This window comes from Microcaecilia unicolor, chromosome 10, assembly GCF_901765095.1.
Source record: "Microcaecilia unicolor chromosome 10, aMicUni1.1, whole genome shotgun sequence".
In the NCBI taxonomy this organism is placed as follows: Eukaryota; Metazoa; Chordata; class Amphibia; order Gymnophiona; family Siphonopidae; genus Microcaecilia; species Microcaecilia unicolor.
In genome coordinates this window covers 218,516,720-218,542,050 of record NC_044040.1, presented here as the reverse complement: position 1 = coordinate 218,542,050, position 25,331 = coordinate 218,516,720, and the positions used below count along the sequence as shown (strand labels likewise).

Below are 25,331 nucleotides of genomic sequence, written 5' to 3'. Positions count from 1 at the left end.
ATGCATCTGATTTGTGCGGATTTGAGCTGGGCGGTATCGTTTTTCAGCGATAATGGAAACCGAAGGCGCCCAGCTCAAAAATGAACAAATCCAAGGCATTGGGTCGTGGGAGGGGCCAGGATTTGTAGTGCACTGGTCCCCCTCACATGCCAGGACACCAACCGGGCACCCTAGGGGGCACTTGTAACAAGTAAAAAAAAAGGTTAACTACCTCTGAAGTCCATAGCTCTCTTCCCTTGGGTGCTGAGCCCCCCAAAACCCACTCCCCACAACTCTACACCATTACCATAGCAATTATGGCTGAAGGGGGGCACCTAGATGTGGGTACAGTGGGTCTTGGGGGGGGGGTTGGAGGGCTCCCATTTACCACCACAATTGTAACAGGTAGGGGGATGGGCATGGGTCCACCAGACTGAAGTCCACTGCACCCACTAACAACTGCTTCAGGGACCTGCATACTGCTGTGATGGAGCTGGGTATGACATATGAGGCTGGCATACAGGCTGGAAAAAAAAGTTTTTAAAGTTGTTTTTTTTTGGTGGGAGGGGGTTAGTGACCACTGGGAGAGTCAGGGGTGGTCATCCCCGATTCCCTCCTGTGGTCATCTGGTCATTTAGGGCACTTTTTTGGGACTTCTTCGTGAAAAAAAGGGTCCAAAAAAGTGACCCAAATTCGCACTAAAAACGCCTTTCTTTTTTCGATTATTGGCCGAGGAGAGAACACGCCCCAGTTCCGCCTTCACCACGCCTCTGACACGCCCCCATCAACTTTGGCCGTTTCCGCGACAGATTGCAGTTGAAGACGCCCAAAATCGGCTTTTGATTATACCGATTTGGGTGCCCATGGGAGAAAGACGCCCATCTCCCAATTTGGGTCAAAATATGGGCGTCTTTCTCTTTCGAAAATAAGGCGGTAAGTATCACATTTATAATAAATTGGATAAAATATTAGTTTACTTAGGGCCTCTTTTACTTAACAGCGCTAGTGATTCCCAGCGCAGCAATTGAGAGGAAGCGCATAGGCATTGAATGGACTTCCTGTCATTTACTGTGCAGGAATCGCTAGTGTGGTTTAGTAAAAGAGGCCCTTTGTGCACAGTTAAAATGTGGAATTTGCTGCCAGAGACTGTGCTGAAAGTAGTTAGCTTAGCTGGGTTTTAAAAAGGGTGAAAGAAGTCCATAAATCACTATTAACCATGAAGACTCAGGGAAATGAATGCTTATCCCTGGGGAGGAGCAAGAAGGATTAGAAAGTACCTGGATTCATCACTGTTGGAAAGAAGATGCTGAGCCACATGGAACTTTGATCGACTATGGCAATTCTTATGTTCTTATAGGCCATGCTGATTGAACATTACTCAATCCTTACCTGAGCCCCCAGGGCAGAAATCAGTTTTTGATGGACAGATTTAACTGTGGGCACTTTTCGCTCTCAGAAGTTGCAGGAAATTAAAACCTTCACCAAAGAAATGCACAGTTTAAAGCCATCAGCAAAGCCAGCTTTAGGCTTTTACACTAATTGTATGTCCAGTCTTTAACTCTACACTTAGGATGGGCTCTGAAAAAAATTCAACCTCTGATATCTCAGTTATATGACGTTTTCAGAAAGAGCAAACACTTCACACTTTTATCCGTGCCTTATTGTTGAAATTGTTTAGGGATTTCCTTGGAAACTACACCTTGATGAAATGGTCAGGTTGGAGATGGTGGCACTTGTTTCCCTCTTCTTGGGCTGTGTTCTACCCCAGTGAACATTTTCTCCTTTGAGGCTTAGCAAGTGATAAGACTAAGTGGGATACTCACTTCCGAGATCTTAGCCAGGTAGAAGTCAATGAGATCCTGTGGTTCCTCGGTCAAGTTTTTCTGATGGCTTCTTATCTCTTGTTTTACAAAACTGTGTACGTATTCCACATGGCTAAACACCTTCTGATGAGGTCCTCGGACTCTGCGCATCAGCCATGGAAAAGCATCATAGAGCTGAAAGATGAAATAGGGAGAAGCTCTATGAGTTCACCATCATTGCTAGGTTTAAGGCAGGTCAAGAAGCAAAACCCCATTATACTGGTATGAAGTATAGGACTGCAGCATTTCTGAAAGATACGATCCCAGGGAAGGTCTACTACATTGCCTATTACACTCCCTGTGGTAGATTCAAGAAAGAGCGCTGTGACAAAACAGTGGGTTTTAAGCCTGTAAACTGTATTATTTCTTGACGTGTATTTCCCTAGTTTGGCCAGCAGGTGGTGCATGTTTATGTTTAAAGTTTTATTTATTTATTTAGATTTTGCTTACACCTTTTTCAGTAGTAGCTCAAGGTGAGTTCCATTCAGGTACAGTGGATATTTCTCTGTCCCAGGAGGGTTCACAATCTAAGTTTGTACCTGAGGCAATGGAGGGTTAAGTGACTTGCCCAAGATCACAAGGAGCAAGTTTGTTACAGAGAAATGACTGTTTTTCTTTAGTCTAACACAGATAGGAAATGAGATGCAGCATACTTTTGAAAACTTGTTCTGGGCTCTGATTGGCCCAGGAGCTCAATTCTTTTAGGATATACTGGCTTGTTTCCCCCGTCTTAGCCAGGGAGAAGAGAAAAAAAGTTCTCTTTGTTGAGGCCCTGTGAACAGTTATATTTGATAATCTGTGAGCAGCTATATGTCCTGATCTTCAGGTACTATTTAGGTAGTATACAAATGTTTAGATAGTGTTATAATTGATCCATATTTCAGTTACCTGCTTTGCTGATTGCAACTTTTCTGTTCATTGTTCTAATTTTTCATGACAATAAACATTTTTAGTTTATTGTCTCTGCTTATCTGGACTGACTAAGAATCCTGGTGGTTTGTGTGTTGGGTCTGTGGGTGCTTTTCTAGTACCTGTGGGACCATTGGGAGTGTGGCCCCAGTAACCTAGGACTCACTAGGGATAATTTGAGAGCGGGAGACTCACCCAGAGGCAGTTGTGACCTAGCTGGTAGGAGGAGGGTGCTATTGTAGAGGATAGACCCTCTAAGTGGCCACGGGGTAGCCCCAGGTGGGTGGCTAGGCATTTCGTGACAAGCACCAAATTGTAGGCACTAAACGTGAATTCTATAATAGCTCTTTGCGGAACTGACAGCATAGAATTAACAGCCTAAGTCGGCAGTTTTAGACATCAGCACTCACTCCACATCAAAGGCTGGTATAATTACTCATGCCTAACGGTTGGCAGTTAGGTGTATGACACACACCTCTGACCCGCCCATACCTGTCCCGTGTGCACGCCTCCCTAGAAATTGTGCGCGATAGAAATTGCACATGCAACTTCTTGAATAGCGGCTAAGGGCAATTGCATGCCATCTGCTAATTGGTCAAGAGCTGTGGTAGAGGGAATTCGAAGCACACCCAAAAGAGCAACAAACCAAAAAAGTATAAGGAGCCTTCAAGAATGGGGGCATCAACTCAGACCTGACACGGTCCGTGTTTCGGCAAAACTGCCTGCGTCAGGGATCTTGTAAAGGTCACAAAATCCAAGGGTACCAATCAATGGTAAATACCAGATCTATTACAGAGAAAAGATGCTGACAAATGGCGCAGATACTTCTGCGTGGGTAGATGCTCTGCTGTGGCGTTGCAGAACGTCAAATGGTAAAAGTCCTAATTACCACCAGTTAACTCCAATTAAGTGCTAATTATTAAATTAAGTTGTGCAGCAGACCTTATTCTCTCAAATGAGTTTTCAACTTTGTACGCTAAGCGAAAAGTTGGGCATCCTATTTTCTAGAATTAGGGGGAGGGGCTGTGTGTTTGTATCCCTCACAGGCTGCGCTATTCTACGAGCGCAGGAAATTAGCAGGTGAAATGTGCCGACATTTTGAAATGCAATAATAGATATATTTCTCATTGAACACTGGGCATGAGCTTGGGCGTACATTTCCATTTCTGCAAATGTTTGATTAAATTACTCCATAGTCGATACTTGTTTTATGATCCCAAAGAGCTTAAAGCTTTCTTGATGATGGATAAGTGCTGCAAATTTCCATGGTCCAGGGGATTTAATTAGAGAAACCACTTTTAGTTACTTTGGCCCTCAACTTTGGAATTCCCTTCCCCCTCGTATCAGGCTGGAACCTTTCCTCCGTAAATTTAAGATCTTGCACCAACCCCACCTCTTCCAGGATGCTTTTGGTTCCCTCTAACCCCTGATGCTGGGTTTTTTCTAGTCCTCCTTCTCTCCGTCATTGTCTCTCTACTACATTTTTTCAGTTGGCAATTGCAGAGATGTCATGTTTGGTTCATAAATAATAGAAATTTGGAAGTTAAACGTCTAGATTCCTTTTTTCTACTTGTTGTGTCTTTTGGTTTATTGAATTGTAAATTTGTAGCATTACCTTTAATTTCTTAAAGGATCTCCTTCCCTTTCTTTAGTGAACTTATAGGGAGCTAAAGTGCTTTAATTTGATGTTTTATGCTTTTTTCTTTCTATATTTCCTGTTAAACTTACTTTGCATCACACCTCATTTATGTTCTATGCTTGCTCATTGTAAATGCAAATAAAAATAACAAAAAATTAAAAATCCATGTATTGCACCACTTAGAACAGTTATTTTGGTTATTAAGAGCAGTTAATATCATTTAGCTGGCAGGGTTGAAAACCTTTCTGAGCTAAGAGCAAGTCAGTTCACAAATCTGTGAAACTTGTCTGGCACTGCCGACTCCAGCCAAGTCTCAGCGCCAGGAAGAGGGAATGCTGTACGTTCTGATTATACCAAGAACTTCAAACTGATAGAAGATGGAAACCACTTACCCGGCCCCAGTGGGTGCCATTGAAGGCCATCACAAAATTGGTGGCTTTTTTCAGCTGCTGGAAGGCTCTGTCTTCCACAGGGAATCGATGGCCAAATATCAAGGAAGCAGTGACATTACAGATTGCATGGCTAATAAGCAAAGAGGGGTCCAGAGGTTTTCCTGGAACACAGAAGGAATCAGCCAGCAAATTAAAACATAACTTAATGTCACCCAGGGCAATTCTGCGTGACATACACAGGTGCTTGGCAGCTATGTCATTTTAAGTTAATTTTCAAAGACAAAGTTCCTACTAGGTAATCTCTGCTTTTACATTTGCTTAAAGTTACATGAGCACAAAGTAGTACCCATTATATCAGCAGGTGGAATGCGAAAACTATGTATATTGCAGTGCTTTTTTGCAGGGGTACTTGGGGGTACTGAGTACCAGCACCCTTTCCATTGTCTGCTAAAATCGACCCATGGTCCCCAGGTTTTAATGAAAGATCTCAGGCTCTACACACCAATTCTGCCTTGGCATTGATTCTGTGACTGGTTGCAGGGGGCCTGGCTATTGTGGGGTGGGTCCCTCAGTGATCACCTCACCCCTGAAGGGTGGTCTGGCATTTGAGTACCGGCACCTTTTCCATTGTCTGCTAAAATCGACCCATGGTCCCCAGGTTTTAATGAAAGATCTCAGGCTCTACACACCAATTCTGCCTTGGCATTGATTCTGTGACTGGTTGCAGGGGGCCTGGCTATTGTGGGGTGGGTCCCTCAGTGATCACCTCACCCCTGAAGGGTGGCCTCGCATTTGAGTACTGGCACCTTTTCCATTGCCTGCTAAAATTGACCCATGGTCCCCAAGTTTTAATAAAAAAGCTCAGGCTCTACACACCAATTCTGCCTTGTCATAGATTCTGTGACTGGTTGCAGGGGGCCTGGCTATTGTGGGGTGGGTCCCTCAGTGATCACCCCACCCCTGAAGGGTGGCCTCGCATTTGAGTACCGGCACTTTTTTTCGCTGGAAAAAAAACACACTGGTATATTGCAAAGTAAAATGTATGCACATAAGATCCCATCGGAAACCTTACCCAAGAGAGCAGGCTAGAGGAATGTACCATTCCCACCACTGGAGGTTGCTGCAGTGGTTTATTCCAGTTTCTATATCAGCAAGTGACCCTTACGTGTTTGTGTGGAGCTTTTTGCCTCCTTCTCTGCATCATAACTGCAGATCAAATATGATACATTATTGGCATTTGGTTAGACTTTAGCTGTAGCTGGTGAGTTTATTGTCCCTGTCTGAAGTATAGTTTTCGGAAGAGTGTTTCCACTCTTCCATTACTAGAGGACAGAGGTTCCCAAGATTTGGAAGAAGGCTTCAGTTCTTCTAAAATCTTGTCTGTTGTGGGAAACAACCTGGTAGTATTTTAAAAGGTAAGGAGTGTTTTGTGGCTGGAGATTGCTGAACAGTCCTGGAAACCTTGCATTTGACCCTTGTACTACTCAGCCAGAGAGACTCAGTGTCAACATGACATAAACCTCTTTGCATTTGAGCAGACGCCCAGCATTGCTGCTAGGAAAGGAGGAAGGCAAAGTTCCCAAGCCAGTGGAAACAGAATAGTACAAACAAGGTACAATCAAGGAGGAGCAGAGAGGAGACCAGTAAAGAACAGGCAGTGGATATTAGGTGCTACGGGAAAACCTCATCAGATAGGCAGAACCTCATCGTTCTATCCTAAAGGCCAGAAAGACAGAGGAACGCCAAGAAAAGGAAAAAGAGAACACAAAGGAATCTCCTCCCACAGATTCAGTTGCATTATTTATGCGAAAAGAAAAAGAAATTTGCACAGTTCCAACTTAATTCAGCAAAAGCATTATGGTGGAACACGACCTGGAGTATTGACTGATCACCTTCATTACGAGGCCCTACAGTGGGAAATGAGATTCTGCACAATAGTCTACCTCTCTGGGAAGTAAAATCCTCCAGCAGCTGCTGGGCCTCCTCCTGCATCTGCCATTCCAGGCCTTTGTTCCTTGCTGCCATCTTCCGCAGGAACATCTGCACAAAGTACCTCTGCTGCCTCCAGTTGCGACCGTTGGACACAACAATTCCTGAGAGAAATAACATTACATCATCCGGGTTAGGAAAACTCCAAAAGTCTTTATTTACAACTCAGGCCGGCCATTGCCAGGGGCACCAAGCTGCAGATCTGTCCATTAGGTGTCCTCTTGTGTAATCACTAGGACCCCTTCCATTCAGGAGCAGTGAATCTCCAGCCCCAGCCAGCCCAGGAAGCAAAAGTTGAGCCAGGAAATTGAACTCAAGACCTGCGCATGGCAGCACATGGTACTACTGCCAGTAAGCCATCCTTCCTGCAGTCTCGGAAACAAAGGTGTGAAACTCAGCTTCACACCCTGGTAATTGTACATACCTTTTCCCTGCGTGAACTCCTTCACAAAAGGGGTTATGGGCCGTCCAGAAAACTCCTGACTGTGGGAGATAAGCGCATTCCTGACTGCCTTGCATCCACTGAACACAATCACGGGGGTCTCTCCCGCCCATACAGTGAGGATGTTCCCATATTTCTTTGCCAGCTGGAGACAGAATGAAAGAAAGGAGTGGGACCCAGAGTATATGGTAGGCAGGTAAATTGATATTACTGCACAATGAGACACCTCAAGAATTCTCTTAGATCTTGAAATTAATTAAAAATAATGCATATTGCCAGAGGTTATCAATATGGAATCTGTGATTTAGGATACTATGATACAGCGCTAGCCTCATCTTTCCACCATTATATCCATCCACATGTTCAATAACTCAACTGAATGATTAAGAGAGGTACATAGTCTGTCCTATGATTCAGAAAATTCAAAAGAGCTGATGTCATCAAAAGGAGCACCCGTGATCTAGCCCTATGATCCATTTGTCCCACCGATGCACATTATTTATTAGAGGAGAAAGTTGAATTAACTCATAATGCCACTGTTGTGGGTTGTGTGAAACTTACATAGTTGCTTTCTGATGTCATCAAGCATTGTGAAATGTATTTCTTTATTTATGTAATACAGTATTTGATATACCGCCCATCGGTAAATAGCAGCTGACACGGGTGGAATCCTGTCTGACTGGCTAGAAATTGTTGGTTGTATCACTGCATTCCAGTCCTAAAGAGGTGTCCTACAGTTTGGGGCTAATTGTACACTTGCATAGTTTACTGGTGAGAAACTCCTGTATTAGAAGGGTGGAACTCTCAAGCTTTTCCATTTCAGCAAGAGGAGTGGCTACCTTCGCTAATTAAAATACTTCTTCCATGGGTTATTAAACACACGGCTAAATCTGGCAGCCCACACTGAAATACTCATATTCGTAACCTGTTGGCTCAGATGCAAGAGCCGGGTCTGAGCTCTTAAGCTAAGGATAGGACATTCTTAGCCGTGGAATGAAATTTAAATTCTATACAATACAGTGCATTTATGATAAGGTAATGACTGGGAGAATTAAACTGTTCCTTTCAAATTTTACAGAGATTTAGGTAAGAGTCTTTCAATAGGAGATTTAATTTTTCTACTTTGGCAAAGGTTGTTGTATCCCCAATGGATTTAGGTGAAAGGCATAAACTCCCCTCCCAGCCCCATATTTTACAGGTTCTCATTTTCAGCCAGAAGGTCAGGATTGGTCCTGCTTAGCTCAGGGCTCGAATTCTTATTTTCTTTCTTACAAATAAACAATCTGCAACGAGTGTGTAGTTATAACAAAGAAACTATCAAACACATCACTCCAATATAGTGACACACTGGGGATTCAGATCTGAAGGATAAAATATATTAAACTTTCTCTGTGTTTTTTTTCGGAAGGTGGTGGAAGCCTGTGATGGTAATATTTACAGTGGAGCATAAAAGTCAGGTTCCCTGTTATACTGAGGCTATTTTTTTAAATGTAATATATTTTATCCTTCAGATCTGAATCCCCAGTGTGACACTATATTGGAGTGATGTGTTTGATATTTTCTTTCTTAGCCATAATAGATTGATAACTGCAAGTCTCTGGTGGTATAAGTACATATGTACATAAGTAGTGCCATACTGGGAAAGACCAAAGGTCCATCTAGCCCAGCATCCTGTCACCGACAGTGGCCAATCCAGGTCAAGGGCACCTGGCACGCTCCCCAAACGTAAAAACATTCCAGACAAGTTATACCCAAAAATGCGGAATTTTTCCAAGTCCATTTAATAGCGGTCTATGGACTTGTCCTTTAGGAATCTATCTAACCCCTTTTTAAACTCCGTCAAGCTAACCGCCCGTACCACGTTCTCCGGTATCTTCCAGAGAATATGCACAGAACCAAAGCTACAAAAATGGTGTACAGTCTACACCAAAAGGCATATGAGAGGAGACTTAAGGACTTAAAACTGGATATCCTAGAGTAGAGCTTCCCAGACTATGGGTCAGAACCCCAAATAGGGTCACAAAACCTGTGTTTGGAGTCACAACCTAGGTGGTCTCTCCATAGACGCATCATTATTCTGCATCTCTGGGGTTCACTGAATTTTATTTGGCCACGATCTTCGGGTAATGGTCACAAAAAGATTGAGAAGAATTGTCCTACAGAAAGGAGTGGAATATAGAAGAGTCATTAAAATGTTTCAAAGGTATTAATAATCCACAAGAAGTGAACTATCTAAAGGAAAGAAGGCTCAGGATGTGAGGCTCTAAGGGGGGGGGGCAACATCAGGAAATATTTTTTTAAATATGTTTTACTGATGACAAATTTGTACAAAAGGAAACGGTGCAGGTATAAACAATCAAGTATCTACCATGTATTTATGTTATTAAAGAAAAATACTAAATTTACAAGGGTACAGTTTGCCATCTTACTTTTTGACTTTCCCCCTAGCTCTCCCCCTTACTTCCCGTATTATATGCCTTATACATAAGTTGGACCATCAAGCAGACAGCTTTAAGCAGTGCAAACAACATTGATTCTCAAAGTCCAAGTTCTGGCCTGCTCCATTCTCCGATTTACAATAAATCTCCCTTTCAGGTTCCCTCCTCCCCGCCAACACCCCCCTTCTCCCCCACCCCCCTTTCCACTAAGTAAGACATATCTTATGCCTAGTTAGCCATTGAGTACTCTGATACGAGAAAGTGGAGTCAAGGTGTCACAAAAAGGGGACCAGCACTGCAGAAATCTATCTCCCTTACGTGAAGCAAGGTCTAGTACTGTCTTTCAGTCCATAGTACTTAGGGTAACCATGTGTGACCTCCAAAGTTGGATAGAGGGACTGTCTGATTGTAACTATATCTTGAGTATCATTTTTCCCCCATCATCACTACATGTCTTAGAAAGTCTTTCAGGCCTGCTCTGGCTGGTCCTTGAATAATAAATAAATCAAACAGCAGTGTGGGGGCTCGCCTCCATGGGGTGTTCCACATCCGAGAGACATGGGAACATACTTGGGTCCAGAAAGTTAGTACTGAAGGGCAGTGCCAAAACATATGCCCTAGATGGGCTCCCACCCCAGAGCATTTTTGGCTGTTGTCACTGGGTCGTATAGTAGCTCTAAATACTCTATGTGGGGATATATAAAGGCCCATAATGAATTTGTATTGTAATTCCCACAAATCTGCACTTCCAAAAACTTTATGGCATTTCAGTAGACAAGTTTGCAAATGTGTGTCTCGGATGTGGCATCCCAACTCTAAGGACCATCTCTGCGCCAGAGACCCATATGCCACTGCTGGCACATCCTCTCTCAGTTTAGTGTGGTAGTATTTAAGGGGTACTGCCAACTGGGCCTCCAGATCATAGATCTCTACAAGCTTTTCCCATACACATAATGTGAGAGAATCTCTCGGCAGAGACATTATATAATGTCTTAACTGAAAATAGGAAATCTTGTGTGGAGAGACCCTGATTGACCTGCAGGTCTGCAGAGGATTTCAAAGAACCCTCTTGAGTTAATACTTGGAATAGGAAGATAGTCCCCTTACTCCTCAGTCGCTCAAAAGCGGCCGATGAGCTTCCCACCGGGAAGTCCGCATTACCAGAAAGCATCAAAAGTGGAGTGGAGTGCTGATTGACCTTATAATATTTGCAAATCCACCTCCATGTCTTCCTCAAAGAAGAAAAAAGGAAAGTCAGGTGTGCTGGTGTTTGAGCTTGGCCCGGTCTCGCATGTAGCCAATAACTAAAGTGTGTGGCTCCCAACATCAAGCATTCTGTGTCGGGGAAAGAAAAATACGATGTGCCTCTGAACCAGTCTGACAGGTGCCTCATACATCCAGCCACAGAGATTAATTTAATACTAAGAGCCCCCAAACCGCCCCTGTTTCTTGGAAGATATGTCTGTGCCACCGATACCCGAGCTCGGCGACCATTCCATAGGAACCTGCTGTAGTAGGCGATGGAGGCCCAGTTCATCCTTATATGTAAGGAAGAGGGACAACAGGAAATGTATTTTATCAAGGAAACAGCTTCCCAGCCAAAACTGTGACTGAAATCCAGAAAGCCCTGGGATCAATATACAGGAATATGCCAAATTCCGCAAAATCCTTAAACCGTTCCTCTTCAGGCAAACCCTTACAAGGAACAACCATATCTCAAACAACTAATTCTTACTTTATTTACGATTAACCTTCTCAATGTTTCATGTACAATTTCTCATTAATGTTGAATATCCATAGCTATCCCAGTACATCTATGATATTGTATAATTCAGTACTTACAAAAATTACTTTCTTATGCATTAATCTCTGTTATGTATCCTATACTGTTTATTGTAAGCCACATTGAACTCAAACTTGTTTGGGATAATATGGGATATAAATGTCACAAATAAATCAATAAATAAGCACAGAGCGGCCCCCAGGTGTGAAGGGATTGGTGTAACTGTGCTGATGAATGGAGCAGGAGTGTCCTGAGCCGGAAACAGACCCTGCGCAATGCGCCCTTTGTGTCCCTGTCATGCCCACTGTGCTACTTCTTTCCGGACTTCTGAGGAACTGGAGTTGCTCTGCTCCAGCCCCTCCTTGACAGCTTGCAGTGAAAAGAAGGGGAGGGGGTGAGACTGAAACAGAGCAGAGAACAGTCTCTCTGTTTCCTAATCCAGCCCCCTACTTCTGTTGCTCCTGACTCTCTCCCCACTGTGGAGTTAAACTTCCTTTTTTTTTCTACAAATTAAATCCTGCTTGGACCTTACAAGCCTTATTTCTCTTCATATTCTTTTCTCACTTGATCTGTTTCTGTAAAGTAGACCTAATAGTGCTAACATTGTGTTTGTTGAATTGGCTACTTCCACAGCTAATTTTCTGTGGGAAAGTAAAACTCTTAAGTGGCATGAAAAGTACTCCACTAGCTTAATAGAATGGCTGTTGTATCTTAAGTTGCGTTCTACCAACCCTCAGCCCTGGCTACAGGAAGAGGAAGAAGCCAAAAAGATGTTTCCATGCCTTGTTTTCTGTTTATTTTACAAGTATTACAATAGCTCCATTCTTCAGCTTATAAATATAATAATCAATTGAACAGCACAGTTAGAAATGACTTCATGAGGGTCAGCACTGCTGGCTTGCAAGAGCTCATCCTTAGATTGTCGGAGTTGGAAATATTACAGCGTCAATATCTGTGACCCTGAGAAAGAGGAAGACTTGAGGGCTCAGCAGCTCCTCGGATTATCATTAAAGTGCCTTAAAGCAACCCCAAAGGGGCTGTCTCAGGTCCTTTTCACCACAGTAAGCAGTTGTGACTTAATACGTTGCATAAAAGACAAAACAATCAGATTCTGAATAAGAGCCACCATAGATAACCCCACCCTAGCACAAATGATCATTACTCAACCAAGCCAATAAGTAGGTGGGGAGATGTGGTGGATTCTACAGCAAAAGAAACACAAAAAGGAAGCAAGACAATGTTCCAGACAGACCAAAAAATAAATACCTGAATGAGGGTCTCATGGTGAAGTTGGAAGTTGAGCATCCACAGGTTTCCAATGAAGGGGAGGGGGGTGGGTCCGGGGGGAAGTCTCCTGGTGGTCCATTGCAGCTTTAGGAACTTTAGAATGAGGAGAGACAGGAGGAAAGTGAATAACATCGCTGTGAGCATCAGCATATCTCCAACGCACTCTGTTAGCAGTAGATCAAAGTCTCCCACACCGGATCAGGATAACCAAGAAGAGTCAACAGTGGACCAAAATGTTTCCCACACTGAATCAGTGTGTGTAAGTCAGGATATTACATTACGTTACATTCCAGTCTTATATTGCGCCAATACCTTTATCAGTTCAAGACGGATTACAATTTGAAGAGGCTAAAACCAATTTGTCTAGGAATGTCAGTTCTATGAAATCAGTAATCGAAAGATATTAAGCATGGCTTGATAAACCAAATTTACAATGCAGATAAGTTTTTAGCTTTTTCTGGAACCCTAAATATCCAAAAAGAGATCTGTCAGCAGTGGCCCAAGGTCTCCTGTTCCTGATCAGTGTTGTAACCAGGGAGATCCAGGGTGGCTCTGGGAATAACTGCAATCAACAGCAAGCTCACTGGGTTCTAATAGATGTAAAAACGTATCTTCCTCTGAATCACTCTCACTTTCTCCTTCCCTGTCAACACCAAGAATGCGTTGAGTTTCTCTGTCAACACCAAGAATGCGTTGAGTTTGAGTGTTTAAAATAGCTTGCACAGTCATGATTAACACCTGACATACTGTGAAGGAGCTTCCAGTGAAACCAGTTTTTCTAGCATGGAAGAGATTTTAGTAGCTGGTCATAACTCTGGTTGACAACATCAGCTCAGTGATGGACCTTATGTATCCACATCTAGTGTAAGATATGTTAGAACCCAAGGCAAAAATTTAGAAATGGTTCCCTTTACCTAGGTTCTCTCCATCCTCCTCCTTTCTCCCCATGGTTCTTTTCGGTGTGATTGATCCTTCCCCTGTCTTCAGCCTTGACCTTCCTCTTTTGTCCCCCTGATTCCCAGTCCTTGAAATTCCTTTTCCCCCCTTTCACTCCCAGTCTCCACTTTGATTTTCCTCTTCTTTCTCCCTGATTTCCAATCCTTGAGCTTCCTCTTTTGTCTTCCTGTGGAGACAGTGTGGATGCACTGCCCGGTACCACTGGGAACTCCCTCCTCTCCCCCCCCCCCCCCCCCCCCCCCCATGGTAGAAAATAGAAAATTATTTTCTACCATGGGATTCGGCATGTGCCAAAATCAGAATTACCCCGGCGGTAGTGCCAATTGGGAGTGCGTTACCTGTACGTTAGCCCGCCCGCACCTTTGTAAAGGGCCCCTAAGTTACATGCGCAATGGACCTCATTCTATAACTGTATGTACAAATTTGGATGCCCAACTTTCTAATATTAAGGGAATACTGTGATGGTTTAGCTTCCTACAGGACAGGGTTGGTGAATGCTGCTGTGGCCCAGTAGCCTTCACCCCCCCCCCCCCCCGCACTCTTCAGTCCTTCAGCCTCTTTCCTTCTGATATCCCTCCACCCTCCACCCCCCTGATCTCTATTTCTTGAGTCATCTCTTGCCCCAATCTCTCTGCCCGGAGACACCTATTCCTCCTGATCCACAGTCCAGGGCCTCCTTCTTTCTCCATCGTCAGTCTTTCAGTTGGCTGTTAGCAGGAGGCCTGCGGGGGAAGAAGCAGTGGGGCTCCTGCAGGGCTGTAAATGCTGATGCACAGGCCACATGCTGTTTTTCTCCTGTTGCTGCTAACAGAAGACTTTCTCTGCCAGCCTAAACCTGGATTGTGCTTTCCTTCTTTCAGCTTATGAACAGTGGTGCGCTGGGAAATGTTTAACAACAGGGTCTCTCTCCGGGGACCCCGAGGTGGACTAAGGGAGCAACACATTCCTCTCTTTCCTCCCTCCCCCCAATGTTCCTTTGGTAAAACCATGTTGCCTTGGATCTTGTAACGCATTGGATTCCAGGAAATTCACTATCTTTTCCTTCAGCAGCGCTTCCATTACTTTTCCAATGACCGAAGTGAGGCTTAACGGCCTGTAGCTTCTCATTTCTTCTCTGTCACCACTTTTGTGAAGAGGGACCACATCTGCTCTTCTCCAGTCCCGTGGAACCTCTCCCATCGCCAAAGATGATGCATGGTTATAACCAAAACTCCATCTTGTTTGGCTGCCTATATGGTTGGCATGGTGGAGACTTGACAACTAGTGTTTATGCATGGGTGGCTGGAGCCCCACTCAGCATGGTGGGCAGTCTGAATGGACCATGAGGGTCTTTACCTGCAGTCATTTACTGTGTTACTGTAAAAAGAGGCCCCACCAGAACCTTTCTGAGCTCCCTCAATATCCTGGGATGGATCCTGTCCGGTCCCATTTAACCACCTTCAGTTTTTCAAGTTGCTCATCCACACTTTCTTCCATGAACAGCACAATATCTATTCCATTCTCATATATACCTTTGTTAGCCGATCATGGTCCTTCTCCAGGCTTTTTTTTTTTTTTTTTTTGCAAACACAGAAGTATTTGTTTAGCACATTCACTTTTTAATCATCACTCTTCACATAGTGGTCCATAGCATCTTTCAGCCTTACAGTTCCATTTTTAGTCTTTCTTCTTTCACTAATATACCCTCATCACCCCTCCTTATATTTCTAACTATTGTTCTGCTTTTGCCAGCTGTATATCTCTCTTCTCTTCCTTTGTTTCCTAATATCATTTTGTAAATCATTCCAATGTGTAGCTGCCAAATATGCAAATGTACTGGAAAAAAATGTTTTATAGACCACCTTTCTAGGATTCGGAAATTATAATATTAAAAAATATCTAGATCCCAGAGTAATATTCCCAGTGGACAATCTGATTAAACCAGACCATATAAGAGGGTGTTTCACCATCAGCAATACCAAACAACAAAGTTTAAAAATAACTCACGCTTTCATAATCAACCAATGCAATTGCATCAGCAATGAGGTAACTCTATCAAATTTAGAAGACCTAAAAATTAGTCGAGTGGTAGTATTTTTAGATTGTAAGCTCTATCGAGCAGGGACTGTCTCTCTGTGTCAGGTGTTCAGCGCTGGGTGCGTCTGGTAGCGCTATACAAATGTTAATAATAATAATAATAATATTTAACAGAGTTTGACTGAAGCTTTTTAGTAGTTAACAGAGTTTGACTGAAGCTTTTCAGTATTTAACAGAGTTTGACTGAAGCATTTTAGTAGTTAACAGAGTTTGACTGAAGCATTTTAGTATTTAACAGAGTTTGACTGAAGCATTTTAGTATTTAACAGAGTTTGACTGAAGTTTTTTAGTATTTGAGTTTGACTGAAGCATTTTAGTAGTTAACAGAGTTTGACTGAAGCTTTTCAGTATTTAACAGAGTTTGACTGAAGCATTTTAGTATTTAACAGAGTTTGACTGAAGTTTTTTAGTATTTAACAGAGTTTGACTGAAGCATTTTAGTAGTTAACAGAGTTTGACTGAAGCTTTTTAGTATTTAACAGAGTTTGACTGAAGCATTTTAGTAGTTAACAGAGTTTGACTGAAGCTTTTTAGTAGTTAACAGAGTTTGACTGAAGCATTTTAGTAGTTAACAGAGTTTGACTAAAGTTTTTTTAGTAGTTAACAGAGTTTGACTGAAGCATTTTAGTATTTAACAGAGTTTGACTGAAGTTTTTTAGTATTTAACAGAGTTTGACTGAAGCTTTTTAGTATTTAACAGAGTTTGACTGAAGCTTTTCAGTCACTACGTCCTTACATCCACTGTAAATGATATTACAATTGTCAATATGTGACAATGCCATGGCTTGCATAGTTGATCTAAACACTTAGGACTAAACTAGACCTTATATGGTGTAATTTCCCTAATACTTTACATAGCTTATTACTTCTATAAACTTTTTGTTTAGTCTCACCGTCGACTGTGTTGCTAGAAAGTGAATTGTAAGATTGTTGTTTATGTTGCTTTCTTTACTACTGTCACATCTTGTCTTTTTTTTGGGGGGGGGGGTGACCACTGGAAGTGACCTGCTTCCATATGTGACCCCTGTACCTAGCTTCAGGTAGAGGACATGCAATTAGGGGTCTTATGAAAAATGGGAAAAATATGAATGGTAGCACTCTGATTAGAACAAAACGTCCCACTATGGTCAGATCCGAATTCTTATAGCCCAAAGTACTGATAAAGACACAAGGCTCAGGTGTTATATCAAAATAAAAACTGACTTATCATCAGGTAGCAGTAAAACAGTGTAAGTCAGAGACAATGAACATATGTTAATGTACCCAAAATGATGGAAAAGTACTGAGTATTTATGTACGTGTAAAGACAGGGGTAGAAAACACGCACTTGCCCTAGTCCTGAAATCAGTTAAGACACCAACTACTGCAAGGCACTTAAGAGAAGAAACAGATATGACCTGACTTGATCACGGACAGCTCTCTCTCGCTCAGGATGTTGTAGATGGAGGCAGGCAGGCTGTAGAGTCTCTCGGGGCACAGGAACTGCAGCAAGCGGCTGGCAGGTGGTCTCTCTCCCAGGAATGATCAGTCAGTAGGTGGGTTCTCTCACCCAAGCAGGCAGGTGAGCAGGAACAGGTGGGCAGGAGCCACGTTTTACAAGCCCGAGATGCTGTTCATCATGTCGGTGAACGGGACCAGGGCAGGCTGTCATCTGATCCATGGACGGCAGCTCCCATGTGAATTGCTCAAGATAACACCCAAAGGTGACGTTATGCTTGAGGAAGGGTTTCTTATACTCTTTCCTTGGGTTTAGAGAGCTGTTTAGAATGACAAATCTGGGAATTTCCCTTGTCATGACTTGAAGGACCAAATAACAGGGCCATTGGTGCCATGAGCAGATTGGTCCAAAACATGCAGAGCTGGTTACTGTAAAAAAGGTTGTTGATGAAATGATTTTTTGCTCTCCTGCAGCCTTGGCTATGTTAGCAGTGTTCCTTTCAATGGTCATAGTCTGGGCCTACTGAGCCAGCAAGCCTTAGCATGAGCTGACTTGGCCTGAGTCTGGAACTTGGAAGTCAGGTTCAAAGTAGGAAATAGTGTCTTTTCCTGGAGGGCCACTTTTGTCCCCACAACCCCACCTTCTAGTGTAAATGCCTAGAAACATACTGTTTGAATTTCTCAACAAGGAATCTTTTTTTCCTGCCACAGTGAGATGTAGAAGGATGTCTTTGTTATAGGCATCCACAAGAAACAAACATGAAAACATCTTTAGACAGCCATTCACTGAAGCATCCTTCATTGAATGGCTGCCTAAAGCTTTTTTTTTAATGTTTATTTCTTGTGGATGCCTGTAATAAAGACTTAATTTACCTTCCTGTCTCATCGTTTTGATCACTCCTGCTCTTGTTTCATTTGCTGCTTTTTGTGGAATTGCTTGTCTTTTCCTTCCTTGGACAGTGAGATGCAGCCCATCATTACAATATACTCCTATGCACCTAAAACCTTCGTTCTGACACCAGGCTTTGAACCACCTATTGAAGTTCTCAGTATTTTGTAATCTTTCCTCTCTCTTTCCGTAAGTAGGTAGAGCTTCAGAAAGAGCTACAGTCTATACCAACGGTTTTAACCCCTCCTGCAGCTCCCAGAAATCTCTCTGTGTTACAAGTGACGTATTATTGACTAGGTCAGGGGTAGGCAACTCCGGTCCTCGAGAGCCGCAGGCAGGTCAGGTTTTCAGGATATCCACAATGAATATGCAGGAGATAGATTTGCAAGCACTGCCTCCATGGTATGCAAATCTATCTCCTGCATATTCATTGTGGGTATCCTGAAAACCTGACCTGCCTGCGGCTCTCGAGGACCGGAGTTGCCTACCCCTGGACTAGGTCGTTCGTTTCCAGGTGGGTAACAACATCAGTGCTAGAATCCATAGTCTCTTCTCTGATTATAGTCGGCATTTGCCTGGTACTCCCGGAAGCTGAGGATCCTGGAAGGCATTTGACTTTGCTGGGACCCTTGAACTGTGTTCTAAAGTTAATGCCTCTTATAAAAGTCAGAACAATTTAACTAAGTAATCAAAGTCTAGAGAACAGATATCAGGTAAGTCAACCTATAGCAAGACAACTGAGATACTAAGAATTAAAATCAGAAAGCACTTAGCAGTACTGTGGTTAAGGTGCATTAATCACGGTGCCCTACATCTTGTTTTGCAATAATACCAAACAGACGGGTTCCTCGTGGATAACATTAGCAAAAATTATACCAAACAGGCAAGTTCCTCATAGACCAAATTAGCACAGACTGACTCTTCCCTTCTGCTTTTTTTGTCACTTTCACTGCAGATCTTTGATGACATATGCCACTGTACTTTCATTACATGTGCATAAATTATTTTATACAAAGCATATTAGTCCACTTAGAAATGTCAAAATAAAAGTTGTAGGTTAGATCCTTCTTTTCTGTCTAACAATATTTTTATGACTTACTATTGAGGAATATGGACCTTAGGCTCCTGCCACTGAACAGAAGTAAACTTAGTGTCAAACGTTTTGTGGCAATTCAGCAGTACATTTGCACATCATGGCATATATTTGCATATTAAATCATGCAAATTATGTTTCACTTTATGTTAGAAAGCCTTTATTTGACCTTTCATATGAGTGACATTTTGTAAGACAGAAATTATTAATGATGCCTGCTCTGGTGCACAGGCAGAACGGCCCAGTCTTAGGTGACATGAGGGAGACTGGGAGAAGGCCCTGGATGCATTTTGGGGTATTTTCATGGTAGTGGTTAGCCTGAAAATGAAACAAATAAAAATTAAACAGCAAATTTTGTTAATCAGACAGACTCAGCTATAACCTGAGGAAATACTTCATCATGAAAGAGTGGTAAATTTGTGGAATGGCCTCCCTGTGGAGATGAAGACGGTATCTGAATTGAAACAAACTATGGACAAGTACATAGGATCTCAAAGGGAGAGGAAGGGACAGTAGATGCAGAATGGATAGGCAATATGGTCTTTATCTGCCTATGTTGTTCCGTTTCTATGTCCAACAAAAGCACATCTCTGCTGGCTATAGCTCGTTGGTCTGGTTAGCGTAAAATGAGTATGGATATGATGCAACCTGTAATTACTTGTATTTGATTAGTCCCATATGAAGGTCATCTACAACATGTTGGTTGACAATGTCTTTTTCTCTTGAAGGAGAAAGAGTCTAGTGGTTAACACAATGCACAGTATCCAGTGACACCCCTTGGAACCTTGGATAAGACAACTCTTTTTCTCATTGTCTGAGCTATTTACATATGATAGTGTAACAGGACCCTCGGCTAAGTAAATCAGGAGACAAGAGGCAAATGGTTCCAAAAACAAGGCAGCTTTATTGCTAGCAATGTACAGCACTGAGTTCAGTCTCAGGATACTGTGTGTCAGAACCCAGCTGACACTTACATTTATACCTCCCCTATGGGCCTGCGCATTTGGCCCCTTATACATCACAGCTGTCATGCGCAGTAAACATTTGTAGTTCTTGTAGTTCTTACAGTACATACACACGTCATAACACTGAAATGAAACTGGCAAGGAAAACGAAACTTATCACTCCGTTTTAGCACAAACACACATAATCACACAATGCTTCTCTCACAGAGCTGATAAGGAAGGCTCAGAGATGCAGGGTGGGAGTGGCAACACTCCCAGACTATCCTTCATTCATGTAGCGCCTACGTGCAAGCTGACTTTGTGTACAAGCCTTGGCTATTAAAAGTTACAAGCGATTATCTACTGCCCTGCATTCTGTCTCAAACAGTTATTCCAGCATTTTTAGCATATTACAGGCAAGAGCTGACAATTTGTAGGTAAGGCACAGTGCAAGAGAATATAAAAAGTTCTGCAAAAGCTCTGGTCTGGAATGTGGTACAAAGTAGCCAAAGTCCTTGACCAAATCCACACAGGTCTTGAGGTAGTCCCATCAGTCGTAAACCGGCACCGATACAGGCCAGATCCGGTCGTCACTCCTACAATAGGAGTATCCAGTCTCAGTCCTTGATGCTTACAAACAGCTGAGAAAACCCTACCTCAAGTTCAGTATCAACTCCTCCCACTTGGCTTCACTTACCACTTGACTTGCAGAAACTCCAAGATCTTCCTGCTGTTAGGAAAACGCTGTAGCTGGGACGTCCCAATCAACATCTGGGAGACTGAAGTCTCCTATCAATAGCACTTCCTTTTTCAAAGCAATTTTGGCCTTCTTTTATCAAACTTTGCTAGTGGTTCCTGCATGGCAATGCCGACGGAGCCCATTCAGAGCTTTGATAAAAGAGGCCCTTTGTGAATGTCATTGGGATCTCTGACTTTCTCTCCAGAAGTGTTTTAAAAAAAGAGTAGCAAACATCTGGTTCTGAATTCATGTATAGATAGCTGCAGTAGTTGATAGGGCATGGGTATGGTTTATGGGATCTTCCACTGTTTTGGTAGAGGCATATGAGAGTTTTTCCAGAGTACCAGCCACCCTCTTATATTGCTGATGTCTCTGTGAAAAGTCAGTTTCTCTACCTCCATCTGCTGGTAGGTGGGGATAACAGCCCATTAGTCAGGATGATACAACCAGACTAAAGAAAAAGAAATTAACAGCTATAGCTAAATTTCAGCTTTCCAGATGGAGGAGTGGCCTAGTGGTTAGGGTGGTGGACTTTGGTCCTGAGAAAGTGAGTTCAATTCCCACTTCAGGCACAGGCAGCTCCTTGTGACTCTGGGTAAGTCACTTAACCCTCCATTGCCCCATGTAAGCCGCATTGAGCCTGCCAAGAGTGGGAAAGCACAGGGTAAATATGTAACAAAAAAAAAATAATGCCAAGGATAGACTGCCCTAAAGAGTGGGATTATGAGTAAGGTGAATGAATTATAAATTTACAAAGTTTAACATGTAAAAACAAATAATAAAAGGGGAAGTCTTGCCTCACCAATCTAATGCATTTTTTTGAGGGGGTAAGCAAACATGTGGACAATGGGGAGCCGGTTGATATTGTATATCTGGATTTTCAGAAGGCGTTTGACAAAGTGCCGCACGAAAGACTCCTGAAGAAATTGCAGAGTCATGGAATCGGAGGTAGGGTATTATTATGGATTAAGAACTGGTTGAAAGATAGGAAGCAGAGAGTAGGATTGCGTGGCCAGTATTCTCAGTGGAGGAGGGTAGTTAGTGGGGTCCCGCAGGGGTCTGTGCTGGGTCCGTTGCTTTTTAATGTATTTATAAATGACCTAGAGATGGGAATAACTAGTGAGGTAATTAAATTCGCCGATGACACAAAATTATTCAGGGTCGTCAAGTCGCAGGAGGAATGTGAACGATTACAGGAGGACCTTGCGAGACTGGGAGAATGGGCGTGCAAGTGGCAGATGAAGTTCAATGTTGACAAGTGCAAAGTGATGCATGTGGGTAAGAGGAACCCGAATTATAGCTACGTCTTGCAAGGTTCCGCGTTAGGAGTTACGGATCAAGAAAGGGATCTGGGTGTCGTCGTCGATGATACGCTGAAACCTTCTGCTCAGTGTGCTGCTGCGGCTAGGAAAGCGAATAGAATGTTGGGTGTTATTAGGAAGGGTATGGAGTCCAGGTGTGCGGATGTTATAATGCCGTTGTATCACTCCATGGTGCGACCGCACCTGGAGTATTGTGTTCAGTACTGGTCTCCGTATCTCAAAAAAGATATAGTAGAATTGGAAAAGGTACAGCGAAGGGCGACGAAAATGATAGTGGGGATGGGACGAATTTCCTATGAAGAGAGGCTGAGAAGGCTAGGGCTTTTCAGCTTGGAGAAGAGACGGCTGAGGGGAGATATGATAGAAGTGTATAAAATAATGAGTGGAATGGATCGGGTGGATGTGAAGCGACTGTTCACGCTATCCAAAAATACTAGGACTAGAGGGCATGAGTTGAAGCTACAGTGTGGTAAATTTAAAACGAATCGGAGAAAAATTTTCTTCACCCAACGTGTAATTAGACTCTGGAATTCGTTGCCGGAGAACGTGGTACGGGCGGTTAGCTTGACGGAGTTTAAAAAGGGGTTAGATAGATTCCTAAAGGACAAGTCCATAGACCGCTATTAAATGGACTTGGAAAAATTCCGCATTTTTAGGTATAACTTGTCTGGAATGTTTTTACGTTTGGGGAGCGTGCCAGGTGCCCTTGACCTGGATTGGCCACTGTCGGTGACAGGATGCTGGGCTAGATGGACCTTTGGTCTTTCCCAGTATGGCACTACTTATGTACTTATGTACTTATGTAGAGCTTTAGAAATTCCAAAGCTCAATTTTGTGGTTCCAAAGTCCTTCTTTATTAAACTGTACAGCGCTGCATAACCCTAGTAGCGCTCTACAAATGTTAAGTAGTAGTAGTAGTATATATCAGGACGTCACTAAATCAACACAACAAAAAAGGAAGGCATTTCTTGCTTTAAAACAAAAGACTATAGATATAGGTGCTTCCTTTTTTCTTGCATATCCATGCAAGTGTGTAGTTAAACTAAATATACTTTCTTTTCACCGGAACAACTTAAATCGTTTATAGAATTGAAACAACTGAAGTAATGTATAACCTGGAGAGAATGCAGCCTTTACCTTTAGCTTAATAACCTACTTGTATTACTTCTCTAATTCATTTCCCCCCCCTACTATTTATTGGGGTCTAAGAAAGGTTTTACAATGCTTATACAAACACACTCTAATTTCAGAAATTTTTCTTTTTTCTCATATAGTTTCTAAAATTTCTATATATGGTTGCTTGGAGTGTTACTATATTATTTCTACCTGTATTTCTGTACAAGGGAATCCTTGATTATTGTAATTTAAAATTATAAATAAATAATTTAAAAAAATTTGTAGAGCATGGCTTGTGGCATTCTTTCCAACCCTTCTGCATATAAATGCATAGGTATGTGTTGGTGGCAGTTGGGATGTACAGTATATGTATTAAGTTGTGTGTTGGTGCCAGTTGGTTTGTGTGTGTGCTTAGGTGTGTGTGTTGGCAGTTGGGGTGTGTCTGTACTTAGGTGTGTGTTTTGGCAGTTGGCATGTGTGTATGCATAGGCATTGGTGGCAACTGGTGTGTGTATTTGTGCTTACAGTGGGGGAAATAAGTATTTGATCCCTTGCTGATTTTGTAAGTTTGCCCACTGACAAAGACATGAGCAGCCCATAATTGAAGGGTAGGTTATTGGTAACAGTGAGAGATAGCACATCACAAATTAAATCCGGAAAATCACATTGTGGAAAGTATAAGAATTTATTTGCATTCTGCAGAGGGAAATAAGTATTTGATCCCCCACCAACCAGTAAGAGATCTGGCCCCTACAGACCAGGTAGATGCTCCAAATCAACTCGTTACCTGCATGACAGACAGCTGTCGGCAATGGTCACCTGTATGAAAGACACCTGTCCACAGACTCAGTGAATCAGTCAGACTCTAACCTCTACAAAATGGCCAAGAGCAAGGAGCTGTCTAAGGATGTCAGGGACAAGATCATACACCTGCACAAGGCTGGAATGGGCTACAAAACCATCAGTAAGACGCTGGGCGAGAAGGAGACAACTGTTGGTGCCATAGTAAGAAAATGGAAGAAGTACAAAATGACTGTCAATCGACAAAGATCTGGGGCTCCACGCAAAATCTCACCTCGTGGGGTATCCTTGATCATGAGGAAGGTTAGAAATCAGCCTACAACTACAAGGGGGGAACTTGTCAATGATCTCAAGGCAGCTGGGACCACTGTCACCACGAAAACCATTGGTAACACATTACGACATAACGGATTGCAATCCTGCAGTGCCCGCAAGGTCCCCCTGCTCCGGAAGGCACATGTGACGGCCCGTCTGAAGTTTGCCAGTGAACACCTGGATGATGCCGAGAGTGATTGGGAGAAGGTGCTGTGGTCAGATGAGACAAAAACTCGCCGTGTTTGGAGGAAGAGAAATGCTGCCTATGACCCAAAGAACACCGTCCCCACTGTCAAGCATGGAGGTGGAAATGTTATGTTTTGGGGGTGTTTCTCTGCTAAGGGCACAGGACTACTTCACCGCATCAATGGGAGAATGGATGGGGCCATGTACCGTACAATTCTGAGTGACAACCTCCTTCCCTCCGCCAGGGCCTTAAAAATGGGTCGTGGCTGGGTCTTCCAGCACGACAATGACCCAAAACATACAGCCAAGGCAACAAAGGAGTGGCTCAGGAAGAAGCACATTAGGGTCATGGAGTGGCCTAGCCAGTCACCAGACCTTAATCCCATTGAAAACTTATGGAGGGAGCTGAAGCTGCGAGTTGCCAAGCGACAGCCCAGAACTCTTAATGATTTAGAGATGATCTGCAAAGAGGAGTGGACCAAAATTCCTCCTGACATGTGTGCAAACCTCATCATCAACTACAGAAGACGTCTGACCGCTGTGCTTGCCAACAAGGGTTTTGCCACCAAGTATTAGGTCTTGTTTGCCAGAGGGATCAAATACTTATTTCCCTCTGCAGAATGCAAATAAATTCATACACTTTCCACAATGTGATTTTCCGGATTTAATTTGTGATGTGCTATCTCTCACTGTTACCAATAACCTACCCTTCAATTATGGGCTGCTCATGTCTTTG

General features: G+C 42.9%; 1 protein-coding gene across 1 annotated transcript in view; it reads right to left on the bottom strand.

Moving 5' to 3' along the window:
* LOC115478693 (cytochrome P450 2J5-like) overlaps positions 1 to 13,355 on the bottom strand; it is a 29,493-nt gene extending 16,138 nt beyond the window's left edge. The window contains exons 1-5 of the mRNA XM_030216214.1: positions 12,700 to 13,355; positions 7,195 to 7,357; positions 6,725 to 6,874; positions 4,782 to 4,942; positions 1,803 to 1,976 (exon numbers count right to left, since the gene is read on the bottom strand). Coding sequence (XP_030072074.1) covers positions 1,803 to 1,976; positions 4,782 to 4,942; positions 6,725 to 6,874; positions 7,195 to 7,357; positions 12,700 to 12,870 — 819 coding nt within the window. The 5' untranslated portion in view covers positions 12,871 to 13,355. The remainder of the gene's footprint in view (positions 1 to 1,802; positions 1,977 to 4,781; positions 4,943 to 6,724; positions 6,875 to 7,194; positions 7,358 to 12,699) is intronic.
* Between the last annotated feature and the right edge of the window lie 11,976 nt (positions 13,356 to 25,331).